The sequence below is a fragment of the Aristolochia californica genome, unplaced genomic scaffold (assembly GCF_029961685.1).
Source record: "Aristolochia californica isolate CCGP_79_NKW_82.1479 unplaced genomic scaffold, dmAriCali1.0.hap1 SCAF_5, whole genome shotgun sequence".
Lineage (NCBI taxonomy): Eukaryota > Viridiplantae > Streptophyta > Magnoliopsida > Piperales > Aristolochiaceae > Aristolochia > Aristolochia californica.
This window is the reverse complement of record NW_027182214.1, coordinates 5,964,265-5,983,829: the sequence shown is the minus strand read 5'-3', so window position 1 is coordinate 5,983,829 and position 19,565 is coordinate 5,964,265. Positions and strand designations below refer to the sequence as shown.

At 36.1% G+C, this 19,565-nt stretch overlaps 2 protein-coding genes across 4 annotated transcripts; both read left to right on the top strand.

Annotated features, from left to right (window-relative positions):
• Positions 1-7,847: 7,847 nt before the first annotated feature.
• LOC137965781 (uncharacterized) lies at positions 7,848-9,669 on the top strand. Of its 3 annotated transcripts, none has more exons than XM_068812124.1 (3): positions 7,848-8,353; positions 8,996-9,243; positions 9,588-9,669. In XM_068812124.1, the coding sequence occupies exon 1, from the start codon at positions 7,963-7,965 to the stop codon at positions 8,299-8,301; it is 339 nt and encodes a 112-aa protein (XP_068668225.1). In that variant the 5' UTR covers positions 7,848-7,962; the 3' UTR covers positions 8,302-8,353; positions 8,996-9,243; positions 9,588-9,669. The 3 variants fall into 3 exon arrangements, with proteins under 3 accessions (XP_068668225.1, XP_068668226.1, XP_068668227.1); XM_068812125.1 differs by having other exon boundaries at positions 8,993-9,243; XM_068812126.1 differs by having other exon boundaries at positions 9,593-9,667.
• Positions 9,670-9,849: 180 nt separating this feature from the next.
• On the top strand, positions 9,850-11,399 carry LOC137965782 (protein IQ-DOMAIN 33-like). Its single transcript, XM_068812127.1, has 2 exons — positions 9,850-10,555; positions 10,668-11,399. The coding sequence occupies exons 1-2, from the start codon at positions 10,427-10,429 to the stop codon at positions 10,782-10,784; spliced, it is 246 nt and encodes an 81-aa protein (XP_068668228.1). The 5' UTR covers positions 9,850-10,426; the 3' UTR covers positions 10,785-11,399.
• Positions 11,400-19,565: the final 8,166 nt, after the last annotated feature.

The window sequence follows — 19,565 nt, the reverse complement described above, 5'->3', positions numbered from 1 at the left end:
TATATTTTGGCAAAGTTTGTCTGTTCATACAGAGTTTCCAAATAGTCCCATATTTCTTTTGCAGTCTCATACTTCAAAAGTTGCAAACTGATAGACAGATCCACGGAGTTGTTGATCCAAGTGATGATTTTTACATTTTCAGTCAACCACTTCTTATGTTCTTTGATGAAGTCAGTGGATGTAGGTTCTGAGCAGTGATTTGTCCATCAATGTAATCCCAAGAGTCTTTTCCAACTAAAAATTTTTATTCTAAACAAATCAAACTATTTAAAATAAACTAAAATTTTATTTTTATCAGCACGTGCCTTTTGATTCAAAGTGCTTTTGTGAATTTTATGCTTTCGTACACTAGAAAGAACTCTCGGTACTCTTAATTTATATATTTAATTAAATTAAAAAATCTTAATCTAACGTATTTATTTATTAGTTTAAAAAATTTAATATTTATCTTAGTTTATCTTATTAAAATTAAATCTATCAGAGTAGTTTTATGTAAAATAATCTCTTTTGTATTTATATAAATTAAGGATTTTAACGATATATTTGATTTCAAATTTGCGAGAGAGATTTAGCTATTAAAAAATTAAAAATATGGATTTTATAAAATTAAGTAATTTTTATCATTTACATTGATAAATTATGTTAAATAACTAATTATTTATAAAAATTATTAATAAATTAAAAACATGTTAAAATTATTTTATTTTAAACAAATCAAACTATCTAAAATAAACTAAGTTTTTCTTTTTATCTGCATGTGCCTTTTGATTCAAAGTGCATTGGTGGATTTTACTCTTTCATACACAAGAAAGAACTCTCGGTACTCTTAATTTATATATTTAATTAAATTAAAAAATCTTTATTTAATGTATTTATTTATTAGTTTATCTTGTAAAAATTAAATCTATCAGAGTATTTTTTATGTAAAATAACCTCTTTTGTATTTATATAAATTATGGATTTTAACAATTTATTTGATTTCAAATTTGTGAGAGAGAATTTAGCTATTAAAAAAATTAAAAATGAGGTTATTATAAAATTAAGTAATTTTTATCATTTATAATGATAAATTATGTTAAATAAATAATTATTTATAAAACTATTAATAAATTAAAAACATGTTAAAATTATTTTATTTTAAAAAAATCAAACTTTCTAAAATAAACTAAGAATTTATTTTTATCTGCATGTGCCTTTTGATTCAAAGTGCTTTTATGAATTTTACGCTTTAGTACGCTAGAAAGAAGTTCCAATGATTACAAAATGTGTACAAGTATCAAACAAAAAACATATAAGTATAATCATGTACACGGGAGGGGAAAAAAAGGGTAGATCCTATGGTCAACTAGGATGAAGGCGGAAGTCGACTGAGGATGATGTCAAACTGCTGCTCCATCATTTGCAGCCGTGTCGTCTTGTCATGGCGGGAGACAATTGTTACTTGAGTAAGCCGAACATCATCGATGACTTCTGCAAGAGTAGAGAGATGATCAGTAGACGATGATGCACCCTCTTCCATTCTTTTCCCCTTTGCAAATTCTTATTGTTCCTCGAGAGGCTCGAGACTCATCTCGTCTCTGGAAGTGGCTTATTGTGGGGTTTTCTCCTTGGGTATATTTTCTTAATGAATCCACTGTCCACACCACTTGACAAATCCAAAAATTTCCAACTTTGATTTCTCTTATGGACATCTTCCTTGTCATGTCCATAGAAACCTCATGCGAGAGGTCTATGCCACTTTGGAGAAGGGTGATGGTAATCTCTTGTGCGAATAGTAGATTGCCCGCCTTTGAGTTAACAACTACATCGGCCATCCTATTGGCCATGAAATATCCATAATCCAGAGTGACCCTCTAGAAGATAGTCATCAACCAGAAAATATCAGTTGTGGTGAGCCGAGAGAAGGTTCCCTTCTTGGGATTCAAAACATGAGTCACTATTTCCATGTCCTCTCTGTGACATGGTGAGGTCTCGTATCCTCACCTCGTAGGAATTCCTTAATGCTTGTCCAAAGACAGTAAAAATTACATCTTGAAAATTTTGAGGGAATTTCTCAAGGAGATCCATTGACCAATTTTCATTTATGCACCTCATTATGCTCGTGATGGTGAAGTTAAGGAGATTATTCAGAGTGGGTGTCTGAATAGATATGGGTGTTTTCTTCACCCACCCAAAACCCAAACCCAGGGTTTTTGGTCTTTATGACACTCTATATAACACCAATGCCATGTCTTTGTTATTTGGTAGAAGCTGCAGCTACCCTGAAGGCATTCTCATCTGTTCTAGGAGAAAAAAGAAAAAAAAAATCCTTTTTGTACAAAAATTTCTTCAACTTTACATTGTCTTTTTTTTTCTAGTCTAATGCAACCACTATTTAACCATTTGCCACAGTTGATGTCCGGAAGATGTAAACTCTTATCTCCTGGATTTTCTGAAATTTATGGTATATTTTCTGAAACGTCTGAAATGAGAAAAAACATCAATTGTTGTTTACAAGTGCGAAGGATTAAGTTCTCGGTTCTCCTCAATAGGGGTCCTGCAATCTGAATCCGGTGACTGTCTCGGATTCAGAACCGGGATCATTTGGTTGTCCGGATCTTTCCCAATACCTATACAAGTTTTAATTTGTGCAAGATAGGTCGATTATTTTTTGTGTCCATTTCGATGCAATTTCTAGTGTTGGACTTTAGATTTTTGGATAGGTTTTAGGGTTAATAATCGTCTTCTACCTTTGATTTAACAAAAAATAAACTAATTTACATCTCTTCTAGTCTCCAGACGGGCAAGAGATTTACAGAAATCTTCATCCACTCCCAATACACAAGCCACCATGAAGTAAATGTAGTAAAGAGGAAGTAAACGGTGGAAGAGGGAGAAAATTTCCCGAAAATGAGAAAGAATTATTATTGAATCCCAAAGAGAGTTTTGGGAGTCAATCAATTAGAATAAGGTATAATCATCCCTCTACAGAATAAAAAACCAAATGTGTCAAACACAGAAGTACAGTCCCAGAACCCAGAAATGGTGAGGAATCAAACAGTATAAAAATTAAAAAAAACCAACATCAACGCAGGAATGAATCCAGGTAGTAGTCGGAGACATCCAGTGGCGGCAAATCAATAAAGAAATCTTCCGATGGTAGCGAAATCTCGGATGAGGTAATTCCTACTTCTTCGGTATCCATAAGAAAAATATCTCAAGATCGTGATGCAGTTGGGTAGCCTCCACTCCGTCAATTACAGCAGCAGGTGCAGCCTCCAACGTCAACTGCTGCCTAGAGGCCAGCTTGGTCGCATTCAATTCGTCCGCTAGCTCTAGTATCGTGGCTTCTTCCTCCTCCAGATTGGCGATCAAAAGCTCGAGCTCATCAAGGGTGCATTGCTCCAAGTCGATGTTGTCCAAGGAGACAAAGGGATCTTCGTCTTCCACCGCCTTTGGGATGTTCGTCTCGCCTTCGAGATAGCGCTACAACAAACCCACGTCTCTGAAGACAAAGCGCTTGCCGGTGGGAGAGAAGGGAACGACGAGGATGGAAGCGCCGATTAGAAGGGAGAGTTGCTCATCTTTCTTGAACAGTCCCTTCTTCCGCTTGGAGAAGGTGACTTGCGAAGCTTGTCGATTCTCAATCTTCTTCATCTCCAGCTTTCTCTTTCCCATCCCCATTCTTTCACTTTTTTTCTTTCTCTGCACTCACTGAAAATTTCTCTCTGTTAAAGAAACAACTGTTTTCTTTACAAAGACGCAAAAAAAATTTACTGTTTATTTCATTTATTTTGTCTGATAAAAAATCTAGGAAGTCGGGTTGTCTTTCATTAGCAAATGAGTTGTCTTGTTGTAGTTTGTGTGAGCCTTGATAAAATCCGGATAATAACTGACAAGATCTTGCTCAAGAGAAATATGATCATCACTATTACCAGTAATGATAATATTGCTGACATACACCAACAGAAACTGAACATACTTGCCAGTATTGAGAGTAAATAGGGAAGTATGAGAGTAAAAATTCTTGAAACCTGAACCCACAAGAAATTGATGCAGTTTATGATACCAAACCCATGGAGCCTATTTGAGACCATATACAACTTTATGAAGTTTGTAGACATAGGTTGAATGTTTTGTACCCTTTGGATGAAGAGATTTCTGTTATAAATTGTGTATAAATACTACTCTTAAATCAATGTAAAATGTGGTTCAATTCATCCTCTCATACTTTGTTGTGAAAATTTCTCTCCTTTATGTCGAATATAAGTTGCATAATAAAATCATTAAGGAAAAAATATTTGATAAAGAGAGGCGAAAGAAAGTCTTCTTACTTCAAAATATCCTACTCCGTACATTTCTCTTGCTTTGCTGCCTTGGTTCCCTGTTTCTTTTTCTGTTCAGCCTTTTGAACTTTAAAGGAAATCCCAAAAAATCACTTGATAATTGTCTTTATTCATTCAATAATTGAATCTTTGTCAAATCTAAGAGTTCCCTTCAGTCTTACAAACAAAAGAAAGATGAAAAGAAGAGGGACGAAGGAACTCACAACGAGCATTCTACTGTACAATAATCCATGCTACAGTGAGCCAAGTCCCAAGACTCCTTTGTCATGGAAATTGTAGCTGAAATCAGGCCGCAAATGGAAAAATTACCAGCAAAGTAAAGTCTTGGCAGCAGTTAGGCAAGAGTCGAATTGCTCGAGCTTGCTTGACTGCGCGCCTCGATCGAAAAAATCCTAGTAGCTAGCAAAATATTTGGCAAATGCTACCAGAATTAAAGGGGATTGAGGATTACTGATGTCATGAGATGTCTTTATCTTCATTTGCTCCTCCATAGAGCGTTCTACTATAAAAATCCTCATTCACCTTTGGACATGCATCGAGATTCTTTGAGGAAGATAGTGCCAAAATATGGATTTCCGTCTAACGATATCGATTTTCTCTACGAGCTTCTCTTCCTCTTATCTTTCGACTCCCGTTTGTTTAAGAGGCTGAGGGGGTAGGGAGCATTTGCCATCTCAGCTAGTTTCTGAGAAAAACTTGACCCCTGTTCCATTAACGTATATATTAGATTAGATAATATGGATATATAGCTAGAAATAGATAGATATATAGTCTTTCAAAATAAAAAGGTTTTAACGAAATAACAATATGACCCTTGGTTTACTTTAGAATGACATTTGTTTTTCTAGACTAATGCAACCACTAATTAACCATTTGTCAAGTTTGATGTCCGGATGATGGAAACTTTATCTCCTATCTTTTTAGCAATTTATGGTATATTTTCTAACACGTCTGAAATGAGAAAAAACTTCAATTATTTACAACTGCGATGGTGAGGTGCCTATCGTGCCAAATCTATGAAATTCAAGGATGGCTACATGATTTCTTCTGGTCAACCAGTTAATGAATACATAGACACTGTAGTGATACATGTATTGCCTAGACACGTCAGCACCACTACTAAGAAATGTATAGAGATTAAATAATCTTCACTTGTTCGACCTAAAGTGAATAAAATGAGCAATTATGTAGAAGAGGACTGCCCACAAGTTATTAGTCAGCAAGATTAATCTTTCCCAGTACCTATACAAGTTTTAATTTGTGAAAGATAGGTCGATTAATTCTGATGTCCATTTTGATTCAATTTCTAGTGGTTTACTTTAGGTTTTTGGATGGGAAATGAGTTGTTTTGCAGTAGCTTGTTTGAGCTTGGATAAAATCCGGATAATAACTGAAAGGATCTTGCTCAAGAAAAATACGATCATCACTATTACCAGTAATGATAATTTTGTTGACATACACCAATAGAAACGGAACATGTTTGCCAGTATTGAGAGTAAATAGGGAAGTATGAGAGTGAAAATTCTTGAAACCTGAACCCACATGAAATTGATGCAGTTTATGATACCAAGCCCATGGAGCCTGTTTGAGACCATATACAACTTTATGAAATTTGTAGACATAGGTTGGATGTTTTGTACCCTTTGGATGAAGAGGTTTCTGTTATAAATTGTGTATAAATACTACTCTTAAATCAATGTAAAATGTGGTTCAATTCATCCTCTCATACTTTGTTGTGAAAATTTCTCTCCTTTATGTCGAAAACAAGTTGCGTCACAAAATCATTAAGGAAAAAAGAGAACATAAAGATAGGCGAAAGAAAGTCTTCTAACTTCAAAATATCCTACTCCATACATTTCTCTTGCTTTGCTGCCTTGGTTCCCTATTTCTTTTTCTGTTCAGCCTTTTGAACTTTAAAGGAAATCCCAAAAAATCACTTGATAATTATCTTTATTCATTCAATAATTGAATCTTTGTCAAATCTAAGAGCTCCCTTCAGTCTTACAAACAAAAGAAAGATGAAAAGAAGAGGGACGAAGAAACTCACAATGAGCATTCTACTGTACAATAATCCATGCTACAGTGAGCCAAGTCCCAAGACTCCTTTGTCATGCAAATTGTAGCTGAAATAAGGCCGCAAATGGAAAAATTACCAGCAAAGTAAAGTCTTGGCAGCAGTTAGGCAAGAATGGAATTGCTCGAGCTTGCTTGATTGCACGCCTCGATCGAAAAAATCCTAGCAGCTAGCAAAATATTTGGCATATGCTACCAGAATTATAGGGGATTGAGGATTACTGATGTCATGAGATGTCTTTATCTTCATTTGCTCCTCCATAGAGCGTTCTACTGTAAAAATCCTCATTCACCTTTGGACATGCATCGAGATTCTTGGAGGAAGATAGTGCCAAAATATGGATTTCCATCTAACGATATCGATTTTCTCTACGAGTTTCTCTTCCTCTTATCTTTCGACTCTTGTTTGTTTAAGAGGCTGAGGGGGCAGGGAGCATTTGCCATCTCGGCTAGTTTATGAGAAAAACTTGACCCCTGTTCCATTAACGTATATATTAGATTAGATAATATGGATATATAGCTAGAAATAGATAGATATATAGTCTTTCAAAATAAAAAAGTTTTAATGAAATAACAATATGTTTAGAATGACATTTGTTTTTCTAGACTAATGCAACCACTAATTAACCATTTGTCAAGTTTGATGTCCGGATGATGGAAACTCTATCTCCTATATTTTCAGCAATTTATGGTATATTTTTTAACACGTCTGAAATGAGAAAAACGTCAATTTTTTACAACTGCGATGGTGAGGTGCCCATCGTACCAAATCCATGAAATTCAAGGATGGCTACATGATTTCTTCTGGTCAACCAGTTAATGAATACATAGACACTGCAGTGATACATGTATTGCCTAGACACGTCAGCACTACTACTAAGAAATGCGTAGAGATTAATTAATCTTTATTTGTTAGACCTAAAGTGAATAAAATAAATAAAATGTGCAATTATGTAGAAGAGTACTGCCCACAAGTTATTAGTCAGCAAGATTAATCTTTCCCTGTACCTATACAAGTTTTAATTTGTGCAAGATATGTCGATTAATTCTGGTGTCCATTTTGATTCAATTTCTAGTGTTGTACTTTATGTTTTTAGACAGGTTTTAGGGTTAATAATCGTCTTCTACCTTTGATATAAGAAAAATATAAACTAATTTACATATCTTCTTAGTCTCCTGACGGGCAACAAATTTATAGAAACCTACATCCACTCCCAATACACAAGCAGCCATGAAGTAAATGCAGTAAAGAAGAAGCAAAGGGTGAAAATGAGCAAGAATTATTATTCAATCCCAAATAGAGTTTTGGGAGTCAATTAATTAGAATCATCTCTGTACATAATAAAAAACCAAACGTGTGAAACGTGCCAGAACCCAGAAATGGTGAGCAACCAAACAGTATAAAAATTAAAAAAACCCAACATCAACGCAGGAATGAACCCAGGTAGTCGTCGGAGACATCCAGTGGCGGCAAATCATTAAAGAAATCTTCCGATGGTAGCGAAATCTCGGATGAGGTATTTCCTTCTTCTTCGGTGTGCATAAGAAATATCTCAAGATCCTGATGCAGTTGGGTAGCCTCCACTCCCTCAATTACAGCAGCAGGTGCAGCCTCCAACGTCAACTGCTGCCCAGAGGCCGGCATGGTCGCATTCAATTCGTCCGCGAGCTCCAGTATCGTGGCTTCTTCCTCCTGCATCTTGGCGATCAAAAGCTCGAGCTCATCAAGGGTGCATTGCTCCAAATCGATGTTGTCCAAGGAGACAAAGGGATCTTCGTCTTCCACCGCCTTTGGGATGTTCGTCTCGCCTTCGAGATAGCGCTGCAACAAACCCTCGTCTCCGAAGACAAAGGGCCTGCCGGCGGGAGAGAAGGCAACGACGAAGACGGAAGCGCCGGTTAGAAGGGAGAGTTGCTCAGCTTTCTTGAACAGTCCCTTCTTCCGCTTGGAGAAGGTGACTTGCAAAGCTTGTCGATTCTCAATCTTCTTCATCTCCAGCTTTCTCTTTCCCATCCCCATTCTTTAACTTTTTTTCTTTCTCTGCTCTCGCTGAAAATTTCCCTCTGTTAAAGACATAACATAGCAGATCAACTGATTTCTTTACCGTTTATTTCATATATTTTGTGTGATAAAAAATCTAGGAAGGCAGTAGGAAATGAGTTGTCTTGCAGTAGCTTGAAACCGTTGATAAAATCCGGATAATAACTGACGGGATCTTGCACAAGAGATTTGGTTTTAATAATCTCAGGGTTGTAATCGTAATCTCGGGGCATAAACTGAATCCAGGTAATTATCGTCTTTGCTGTCCTAACAGACACAACGGTTTTGAAATACAACGGTTTCAGCAAGTTAAACCGTATGGCTGTAAGAAGAGTCGCATTTTTGTGTAGTTTTGCCCGGTAAATCTTACGAAAATGAGTCAAGAATTTAATCTTCCGGCTGTTTCTAACTGTGAGGTCTATACCGAACTTTTGGAGCATTTGTCCTGTTTCTGTAGTTTTTGTCTTCATATGACTGAAGATTTTCTGACATTGTAGACTTTGTTACTTGGCACATTTTTATGTTAAATAGAGTGACATTTATTTGATTTTAGCAGATTAAGAGCATTGCGATGGACAAGAAGAGTTGGGAGTGGACGAAGTAAATTCAGTTCTTGCAGGGGAGGATTCTGCTTCTGTAAGGAGTTCCGAGGCAACTCACAACAGAGCCAATAAAGGATGAAGAAATTCATCAAGAAATACAGTCTGAATCTTATGAAGAACAAATTACAGAAAGAGAAGACGTCAACCAAGCATGATGCTCACAGAAAGATGATGCAGCTATAGTTATCCAGTCGGCATTCTGGTTTGCTTATGCTTCCTAAACATTGTATCTACTAATAGCTACAAAAGCCATCTAGGTATTAGCATCATAAATGATGTAATCCAATAGAAATTATGCAGCATGATTCTTAAATTGGGCAATTGGTTGACAGTCATGCTGAAAGAAATAGCCTCTTGGAAAAGAAATTCTGATGGTCTAACATCAAGAGGCATGCCCTTAAGAAGTGGCTGACTCAAGACTTTCAGAGTTTCACCTATCCACAATGAGGCTAACTGATCTTGTTGGATTTTCAAGTCAAGGGTTTCTTTTTAGTGACTTTACTTGGGTGATTCTGAAAAGCCATTTTGCTGCTGTCTTTCTATCAGGCCAGGCGTCAGTTCCAAGAAACCAGAAGGTTCTGTAAAAGGGAGAGTAGTGAAGAAAGCAAACCATTCACCGAGTCTGGAGGCACATCAGTTGAAGTCGAAACTGGTGCTTCAACTGAAAAATACATGAAACTGCCCCTTTTCATCCTCGAGTACATCAGAAGTCCAAAACCCAAATCTCCAAGCAGAAGGTATTACACATGCCAACTCTTCTCACTTGAAACTGACATGTACATGTAAATTGAAACTACACTGCCTGCTTGAGACCTTAAAGGGAAAGTTCTGCATGTATATTTCATAGTATGACATCAAAATTTTGTCGAACCACATGTAAAACTATCATTTAATTATGAAAAGTTCAGTCTCTATTCCTCTTAAATAATACTTGGGTAAATTGAAGTGAACTCATAACATAAGCAATCATACTAGGAAATGAGAAATCTGATTTCTGTAGTAGGCATATAAACAAGTTGTCAACACATATATTGGGATCTAACAGATAGGAACTGCCGATAGGTAAGCTGATGGTACTTTTGAAATTGCCACTCTAGAAGTAGCCATAACTTGGAATTGTCTCCATCGAATAGTTCTGTCTAATAGAATTTTTTTATTTATATCCAATACGTAATAAATTAACAGGTAGGAGAAGATGACCAATTGAGTAAGAGTTAGTTCAATCTAATAGATTTAAGGCCCAGAATAGCAGATGGTAAAATACTTGAAAGCTGATAGAATTATATAACTTGTTTGGAATTGGTATTTCAACTCAGACTAGCGTGATTGTCAAAAACAAATGAACGAAAAGAAAATTGAATTTTTAGAAAAATTGTTCACCTTGAATGATGCCATCAAAGGAAGAATGGAACGACAGCACAGTGAGTAGCAATATAGCAAAGTTAAGAATGCAACACAGGCAGGAGGCAACAACAAGGCGTGAGAGAGCATTGGCTTATGCATTTTCACAACAGGTAAGTCTAGGTTTCTCAAGGACACTGATCTGTTTATTTTCGACTTATCGACTCTAATTTCTGTATGTTCAGAGTAAAGACTCAAGTATCCAAATGTTCTACTTGTTGACAGCTAAGAACCTGTACATCCAAAAAGAAACAAGCCCAATCAGACTCCAGGCAACCCAACTTGGGGATGGAGCTGGTTAGAGAGGTGGATGGCAACCTGCCAGCCAGAATCCTCTGTTGAAGATCTAAGAAGCAACTCACTACAGTCATCAAGCTTCGTTCAATACCAAGAAGAAAGATGATGTGGGAGGAGAAGAAAAGGAGAGCTGCGGATCCAATGAAATAACAGTTGGACTGGATGGTGTGATAGTAAATGGAGAAACCAGTAATGATGGACATGGAGCTAGTACAAACAGGCTCAAAGCAGCAAGAACTGTGTCAAGACGAAAGACAGTGCCAAGTTGCCAACACACAACAGCGCCAACCAAGGTACAGTAGCTGCACTCCTTGGTTCTCACATATTATACTTTGACAAACTTATATTTGCATCGAATGGTTGCTGGAGTGTCTCTACTGAAGTCAATATCACTTAATACAGTATACTCACTGACTCTCCATGAAAGATTATGACAAAACATGTTGTTGGTGAGTCCCTTCATCTGCTTTCCTGGAAATCAGTTATTAATCAGTGTATAAGATATGTCTGGACTTATGTTGATGCATCTCAGGACAGAAGCAAACTAGATCTCTTTAGTACTCCATTTACTGATAGATGTTAAAAATATTGAGCTTAAGAAGTTAATTCAAGGAAGGAAGAATTGCTAACCAGTGCTTCTTACCCTTTAATACGAAATGATGGGGGATTGAATCTTGAGAAAGGTCTGTTTAAATAAGTAGAAACCATCTGCATTTACCATTTCTTGGAGACTTTTGGGTTCTTTCACGAACTATTCACAGTGAAATCCTAAGATTAATTGTGTGGACGAGCGCCTAAGATGGTCATATACTCTTAATGATATTAGCTGCACCTAGTAAATTAAGTAATTTTAACAATATTTTTTTATTTATATAAATTAAGGATTTTAACAATATATTTGATTTCAAATTTGTGAGAGAGAATTTAGCTATTAAAAAATTAAAAATATGGATATTATAAAATTTTGATTTTTTTTTCATTTATATTGATTAATCATTTTAAATAACTAATTATTTATAAAAATTATTAATAAATTTAAAACTTGTTAAAATTATTTATTAATTTAAACAAATCAAACTATCTAAAATAAAATAAGATTTTATTTTTATATGCATGTACCTTTTGATTCAAAGTGCTTTTGTGAATTTTACGCTTCGTACACTAGAAAGAACTCGCACTACTCTTAATTTATATATTTAATTAAATTAAAAAATCTTAATCTAACGTATTTATTTATATATTAAATTTGAAGTATGGGTGTTCCTATCAGAATAGTTTAACGTAAAATAACATCTTTTGTATTTAAATAAATTAAGGATTTTAACGATGTATTTGATTTCAAATTTGTGAGAGAGAATTTAGCTATTAAAAATTAAAAATAACGATATTATAAAATTAAGTAATTTTTATCATTTATATTGATAAATTATGTTAAATAACTAATTATTTATAAAACTTATTAATAAATTAAAAACATGTTAAAATTATTTTATTTTAAACAAATCAAACTATCTAAATTAAGTTAAATAACTAATTATTTATAAAAATTATTAATAAATTAAAAACAAGTAAAATTATTTATTAATTTAAAACATGTTAAAAAAATTTTGTTTTAAACAAATGAAACTGTCTAAAATAAACTAAGATTTTATTTTTATCTGCATGTGCCTTTTGATTCAAAGTGCTTTTGTGAATTTTACGCTTTCTTACGCTAGAGAGAACTCTCGGTACTCTTAATTTATATATTTAATTAAATTAAAAAATCTTAATTTAATAAATTTATTTATTAGTTTAAAAAAGTTAAAATTTAACTTAGTTTATCTTATAAAAATTAAATCTTTCGGAGAAATTTTATGTAAAATAACGACTTTTTTATTTATATAAATTAAGGATTTTAACAATTTATTTGATTTCAAATTTGTGAGAGAGAATTTAGCTATGAAAAAATTAAAAATATGGATATTATAAAATTAAGTAATTTTTATCATTTATATTGATAAATAATTTTAAGCAACTAATTATTTTTAAAAATTATTAATAAATTAAAAACATGTTAAAATTATTTTTTAATTTGAAACATGTTAAAATTATTTTGTTTTAAACAAATCAAACTATCTAAAATAAACTAAGGCTTTATTTTTATCTGCATGTGCCTTTTGATTCGAAGTGCTTTTGTGAATTTTATGCTTTCGTACGCTAGAAAGAACTCTTGGTACTCTTAATTTATATATTTAATTAAATTAAAAAATCTTGATTTAACCTATTTATTTATTAGTTTAAAAATGTTAATATTTATCTGAGTTTATCTTATAAAAATTAAATCTATCAGAATAGTTTTATGTAAAATAACCTCTTTTGTATTTATATAAATTAAGGATTTTAACGATATATTTGATTTCAAATTTGTGAGAGAGAATTTATCTATTAAAAAATTAAAAATACGAATATTATAAAACTAAGTAATTTTTATCATTTATATTGATAAATTATGTTAAATAACTTACTCACCATCTGATGGGGACGTCAGACACGAGTGGAAACGCGAGGGGTGGCAAGATGCGGATCGCCAGAGTCCAGAGAGTCGAGAGGGAGAGGCGCCATGGGAGAAGGTAAGTCAGTACCTACATGTGACTGTTGTGAAGGCAGACTAGAGGAAACCTCCGGATGGAGTGGTGAATTAGTGGACGGATGGTGAGTGATTAACTGGTCATCATGGGGCTCATCAGATACAAAGGGATCAATGTGTAACAATTCTGTATCATGCAAACCAGGAGTAGACAAGGGAATCCGAAAGTAACAGAACTGTTCCAAGAACTTAACATTGCGAGAAACAAAAAATTTACTAGACTCAGGATGGTAACATCGGTATCCTTTTTTACCAAAACCATAACCAAGAAACACACAATGCAGATTTGGCAGACAATTTAGTGCGACAGGAAGAGGGTAATAAGACAAAGCATGCACAGCCAAAGACACACAAGTGCTCATAGGTAGGACGAACACCATACAACCGTTCAAAAGGGGAGATACTGCTAGAAATAAATGAAGGAATACGATTAATCAAATAAATGGCAGTATGAAGGGCTTCCCCCCAAAATTCAGAAGGGACAGAGGCATGGAGCAGTAAAGAGCGAGCGGTTTCAACAAGATGACGATGTTTACGTTCTGCAACACCATTCTGCTGAGGTGTATAAGGACAAGACAACTGATGAATAGTGCCCTCAGACTTCAGAAAATCATTCAATAAAGATGACATATATTCACCACCCGAATCAAAGCGAAAAAATTTAATGTGAGTGGAAAAATGGGTTCGCACCATAGCACAAAATTGAACATAAATAGAATAAAAATTTGATGTTCGATGCATAAGAAATATCCAAGAGAAACGAGTGAAATCATCGACAAGCAATGCATAAAAGCGAGCCCCACCTTTAGTGGATACAGGTGCAGGGCCCCAAACATCAGAGTGAACAAGATAAAAAGGAGAATAAGTAATCGAGTGACTTAATGTAAAAGGTAAATGGCATTGTTTGCCAAGATTACAACCAACACAATCACTAAGAGGGGAAGATTTAATAGTAGAATCCAACATATTGTGTGTGATCATAAACTGTAAACGAGAAGCAGAAACATGTCCTAAACGGGTATGCCATAAGTAAAAAGGATTATTTATAGAAAGTAAATCTTGCAACATGGATTGAACTGATAAATTAGACACATGTAGAGATGCTGGCAATTTTAAGTCATCAAGCAAGTAAAGGCCACCTTCTCCATGGCCTATCCCAATTTGCCTCCTGAACTTGCGATCCTGTATAAGACAATGATCAGAAGCAAAGGTAATGATAAGACCTAAATCAATAAGTTTGCCAATTGAAAGAAGGTTAACAGCTAGATGGGGAACATAGAAAACATCAGACAAAGACCAAGTAGGGTGAGTGACAGTTCCAACCGAGGCTATTGGCATGGGAGAGCCATTTGTAGCTTGGATGTTAACTGGGTGTGATGGCTTAACACAATCATGTAAAAGAGACAAATGGGGTGTCATATGGTGTGTGGCTCCAGAATCTAAGATTCATTTGTGAGTGTCACTGGAGCGAGCAGAACAAGACATACCTGCATGGGATGCAAATTGAGTACTGGGAGCAGAGGACTTGCCAAGAATGCGAGTGAGCTCGGCAGCTAATGATGAGAGATCAGGCGTAGAATGCTGGGGGGAGCTGGTGCAAAAGGTGCATCTGAATAATCCAAAGATCCAATGGCAGCAGATGGACGAAAACATCTATGTGGTGGTGGACGACTAAAGGTACGATGTGGTGCTGATTTGAAATGGCCTTGATGTTGACGACTAGAGGCATGATGTTGTGCAGGTTTGAAATTGCCTTGATTTTTATTGTTGCTTTGCAATGAGGGGCACTGGTGTTTCCAATGACCTTTACCATGACAGTAGGAACATTCATATTGTGGAACTGGCACTTTAGGCTTCCCTGATGACTGATGAGTATGAGAGTGTGTTCCAGAAACAAGTACCTGTGACATATCAGGTGATGATGTCTTACTGGAAGAAAGCTCACCCAAAGACCTCAACCATGTTTCTTCAGCCAATAATTCAGATACAGCTGCAGACAAGGTGGGTAGAGGAGCTCTATGGATCATAGATCCTCTTATCAGTTCAAAATCACTGCGAAGAGCCATAAGAAAATCGGTAAGCTTGCGATCATCACATGCTTTGGTATATTTAGGGAGCTTCCGAAAGGAGGGTGGATCCATCATATATAGTTGATCCCACAAAGGTGTCATAAAGGAGTAGAATTCTTGAATTGTACGATCACCTTGCTTAGCGGACCGCAGTGCTGTCTCAATCTGATATCTTTTGGCAAAGTTTGTCTGTTAATACAAAGTTTCCAAATAGTCCCATATTTCTTTTGCAGTCTCATACTTCAAAAGTTGCAAACTGATAGACGGATCCACGGAGTTGTTGATCCAAGTGATGAAGTCAGTGGATGTAGGTTCTAGAGCAGTGATTTGTCCATCAATGTAATCCCACAAGTCTTTTCCAACTAAAAAATTTCGCATCACAAACTTCCAAAGAGAGTAATTACTCCCATTTAAACGAACAAAGATAACCTTCAAACCATGACTAATTGAATCCATAAAACTATAAGTCCAATAGCAAAAGTGCCACAAGCAACAGAAGATGGTTGCACCAGTCTGGATTCACGAGCAGGCAGTGACAAGACCGAAACCAACTCTTAACCCAGCCACTATAATCAACCTCCCTCACAAACACAAATCTATACCACACTTTCTCAAAAAAATAGAAACACGAGAACTTCAAACAACCACATAGAGCTACTGTCCAAACCCACTCCAAAACTCCGAAATCAATAAACTTCCACAGTAAACCAACAGCAGGATTCTTAGAATACCGTGAGCCCGTAATGCTCTCCACAGATAGAGACCGCACAAGCTAGCACCATAAGTCGACAAAACAAAGTAATACAAACCACAAATAAAGCAGAAATAGAGGGGAACCGACCTCGAATGACGCAAAAACATCGATTCAACCAACGACAGAGCTTTTACGGGGCGGCGAGGCATCTTCAAGCACCAGAGATCACCGGACAAGGAGCAGATGAGCGGCGCGAAAACTGCAGACGAGCAGAACGAGCGCAAACCGAGCAAAACAAAAAACATTTCGAGTGCGAGAACAACCAAATCAACTTAGACTGCAAAATCGAAGCAAAATCGCTCAATTTTCCGCTTTGATACCATGTAAATCTCTCTGATTTTAGAGAGTTTTTCCTTATGAAACTCAGAATCCCGAAAATACAAAGTAGCCGACGGGTTCATCAGAAACCCTATCCAAAAAGGAAGAGGGGAATTTACATGTATACCTTTGGACAAACGATAAAAACAAGTATGCCCCTTTACATATACATATTTACATTAACAAATCAAACTATCTAAAATAAACTAAGATTTTATTTTTATCTACATGTGCCTTTTGATTCAAAGTGCTTTTATGAATTTTACACTTTCGTACGCTAGAAAGAAGTTCCAATGATTAAAAAATGTGTACAAGTATCAAACGAAAAACATATAAGTATCCTCATGTACACGGGAGGAAAAAAAAGGGTGGATCCTATGGTCAACTAGGATGAAGGCGGAAGTCAACTGAGGATGATGTCAAACTGCTGCTCCATCATTTGCAGTCTTGTTGTCTTGTCATGGTGGGAAATAATTGTTACTTGAGTAAACCGAACATCATCGATGACTTCTACAAGAGTAGAGAGTTGATCAGTAGACGGTGATGCACCCTCTTCCATTCTTTTCCCCTTTGCAAATTCTTATTGTTCCTCAAGAGGCTCGAGACTCATCTCGTCTCTTGAAGTGGCTTATTGTGGGTTTTCTCCTTGGATATATTTTCTTAATGAATCCACTGTCCACACCACTTGACAAATCCAAAAATTTCCAACTTTGATTTCTCTTTATGGACATCTTCCTTGTCATGTCCATAGAAACCTCATCCGAGAGGTCTATGCCACTCTGGAGAAGGGTGATGGTAATCTCTTGTGCAAATAGTAGAATTCCCGCCTTTGAGTTAACAACTATATCGGCCATCCTATCGGCCATGAAATATCCATAATCCAGAGGGACCCTCTAGAAGATAGTCATCAACCAGAAAATATCAGTAGTGGTGAGCCGAGAGAAGGTTCCCTTCTTGGGATTCAAAACATGAGTCACTATTTCCATGTCCTCTCTGTGACATGGTGAGGTCTCGTATCCTCACCTCGTAGGAATTCCTTAATGTACGTCCAAAGACAGTAAAAATTACATCTTGAAAATTTTGAGGGAGTTCCTCAAGGAGTTCCATTGACCAATTTTCATTTATGTACTTCATCATGCTCGTGATGGTGGAGTCAAGGAGATTATTCAGAGTGGGTGTTTGAATAGATATGGGTGTTTTCTTCACCCACCCAAAACCCAAACCCAGGGTTTTTGGTCTTTATGATGCTCACTCTGTATAACACCAATGCCATGTCTTTGGTATTTGGTAGAAGCTGCAGCTATCCTCAAGGCATTCTCATCTGTTCTAGGAGAAAAAAGAAAAAGAAAATCCTTTTTGTACAGAAATATCTTCAACTTTACATTGTCTTTTTTTTTTCTAGACTAATGCAACCACTAATTAACCATTTGCCATAGCTGATGTCAGGAAGATGAAGCTCTTATCTCCTGTATTTTGTGTAATTTATGGTATATTTTCTGACACGTCTGAAATGAGAAAAAACATGAATTGTTGTTTACAATTACGAAGGATTAAGTTTTCGGTTCTCCTCAATAGGGGTCCCGCAATCTGAATCCGGTGATTGTCTCGGATTCAGAACTGGGATGAATTTGGTTGTCCAGATCTTTCCCAGTACCTATACAAGTTTTAATTTGTGCAAGATAGGTCGATTATTTCTGGTGTCCATTTTGATGCAATTTCTAGTGTTGGACTTTAGATTTTTGGATAGGTTTTAGGGTTAATAATCGTCTTCTACCTTTGATTTAAGAAAAATATAAACTAATTTACATCTCTTCTAGTCTCCAGACGGGCAAGAGATTTACAGAAACCTTCATCCACTCCCAATACACAAGCCGCCATGAAGTAAATGCATTAAAGAGGAAGTAAACGGTGAAAGAGGGAGAAAATTTCCCGAAAATGAGCAAGAATTATTATTCAATCCCAAAGAGAGTTTTGAGAGTCAATTAATTAGAATAAGTATAATCATCTCTCTACAAAATAAAAAACCAAATGTGTCAAACACAGAAATACAGTGCCAGAACCCAGAAATGGTGAGCAATCAAACAGTATAAAAATTTTAAAAAACCAACATCAACGCAGGAATGAATCCAGGTAGTAGTCGAAGACATTCAGTGGCGGCAAATCATTAAAGATATCTTCCGATGGTAGTGAAATCTCGGATGAGGTATTTCCTTCTTCTTCGGTATCCATAAGAAATATCTCAAGATCCTGATGCAGTTGGGTAGCCTCCACTCCGTCAATTACAGCAACAGGTGCAGCCTCCAACGTCAATTGTTGCCCTAAGGCCGGCTTGGTCGCATTCAATTCGTCCGCGAGCTCCAGTATCGTGGCTTGTTCCTCCTCCAAATTGGCGATCAAAAGCTCGAGCTCATCAACGGTGCATTGCTCCAAGTCGATGTTGTCCAAGGAGAAATGCTCTTCGTCTTCCACCGCATTTGGGATGTTCGTCTCGCCTTCGAGATAGCGCTGCAACAAACCCTCGTCTCAGAAGACAAAGGGCCTGCCGGCGGGAGAGAAGGCAACGACGAGGACGGAAGCGCCGGTTAGAAGGGAGAGTTGCTCAACTTTCTTGAACGGTCCCTTCTTCTGCTTGGAGAAGGTGACTTGCAAAGCTTGTCGATTCTCAATCTTCTTCATCTCCAGCTTTCTCTAGCTTTTGTAAAATCTCATAAAGGAACAGATAGAGATTGTCTTATACGAGACATCTGTTCCTTAACTCAAAATGATGAATTGAGGGAATTAGTTATACAACACATCTCTCCTTTCATCACTTTGTATCAATTAGAACGACTGATTGAAATCTTGTTCCAAAAATTAGAACAGACCTCAACTCATCTAACATTCCTAAATGTTTGAAGAAATAGGAATAAAATGTACTTCTCTCCAAAATAGTGTTCATATACATCATGAAAGACAAGGAAAATACGATGAACATCCTAATCTTATGCAGGATGGACAAAAGTGGACAATAAGTATCCCTAGGATATCTGAAGTCTACAACAAAGATTGGATTGAGTTCC

Excerpts from the sequence above, each read along its gene's own strand:
- LOC137965781 (XM_068812124.1), top strand. The coding sequence starts at position 7,963 with ATGCAGTTGGGTAGCCTCCACTCCCTCAATTACAGCAGCAGGTGCAGC.
- LOC137965782 (XM_068812127.1), top strand. The coding sequence starts at position 10,427 with ATGATGCCATCAAAGGAAGAATGGAACGACAGCACAGTGAGTAGCAAT. Across the intron at positions 10,556-10,667 it reads CTTATGCATTTTCACAACAG|CTAAGAACCTGTACATCCAA; the intron begins GTAAGTCTAGGT and ends ACTTGTTGACAG.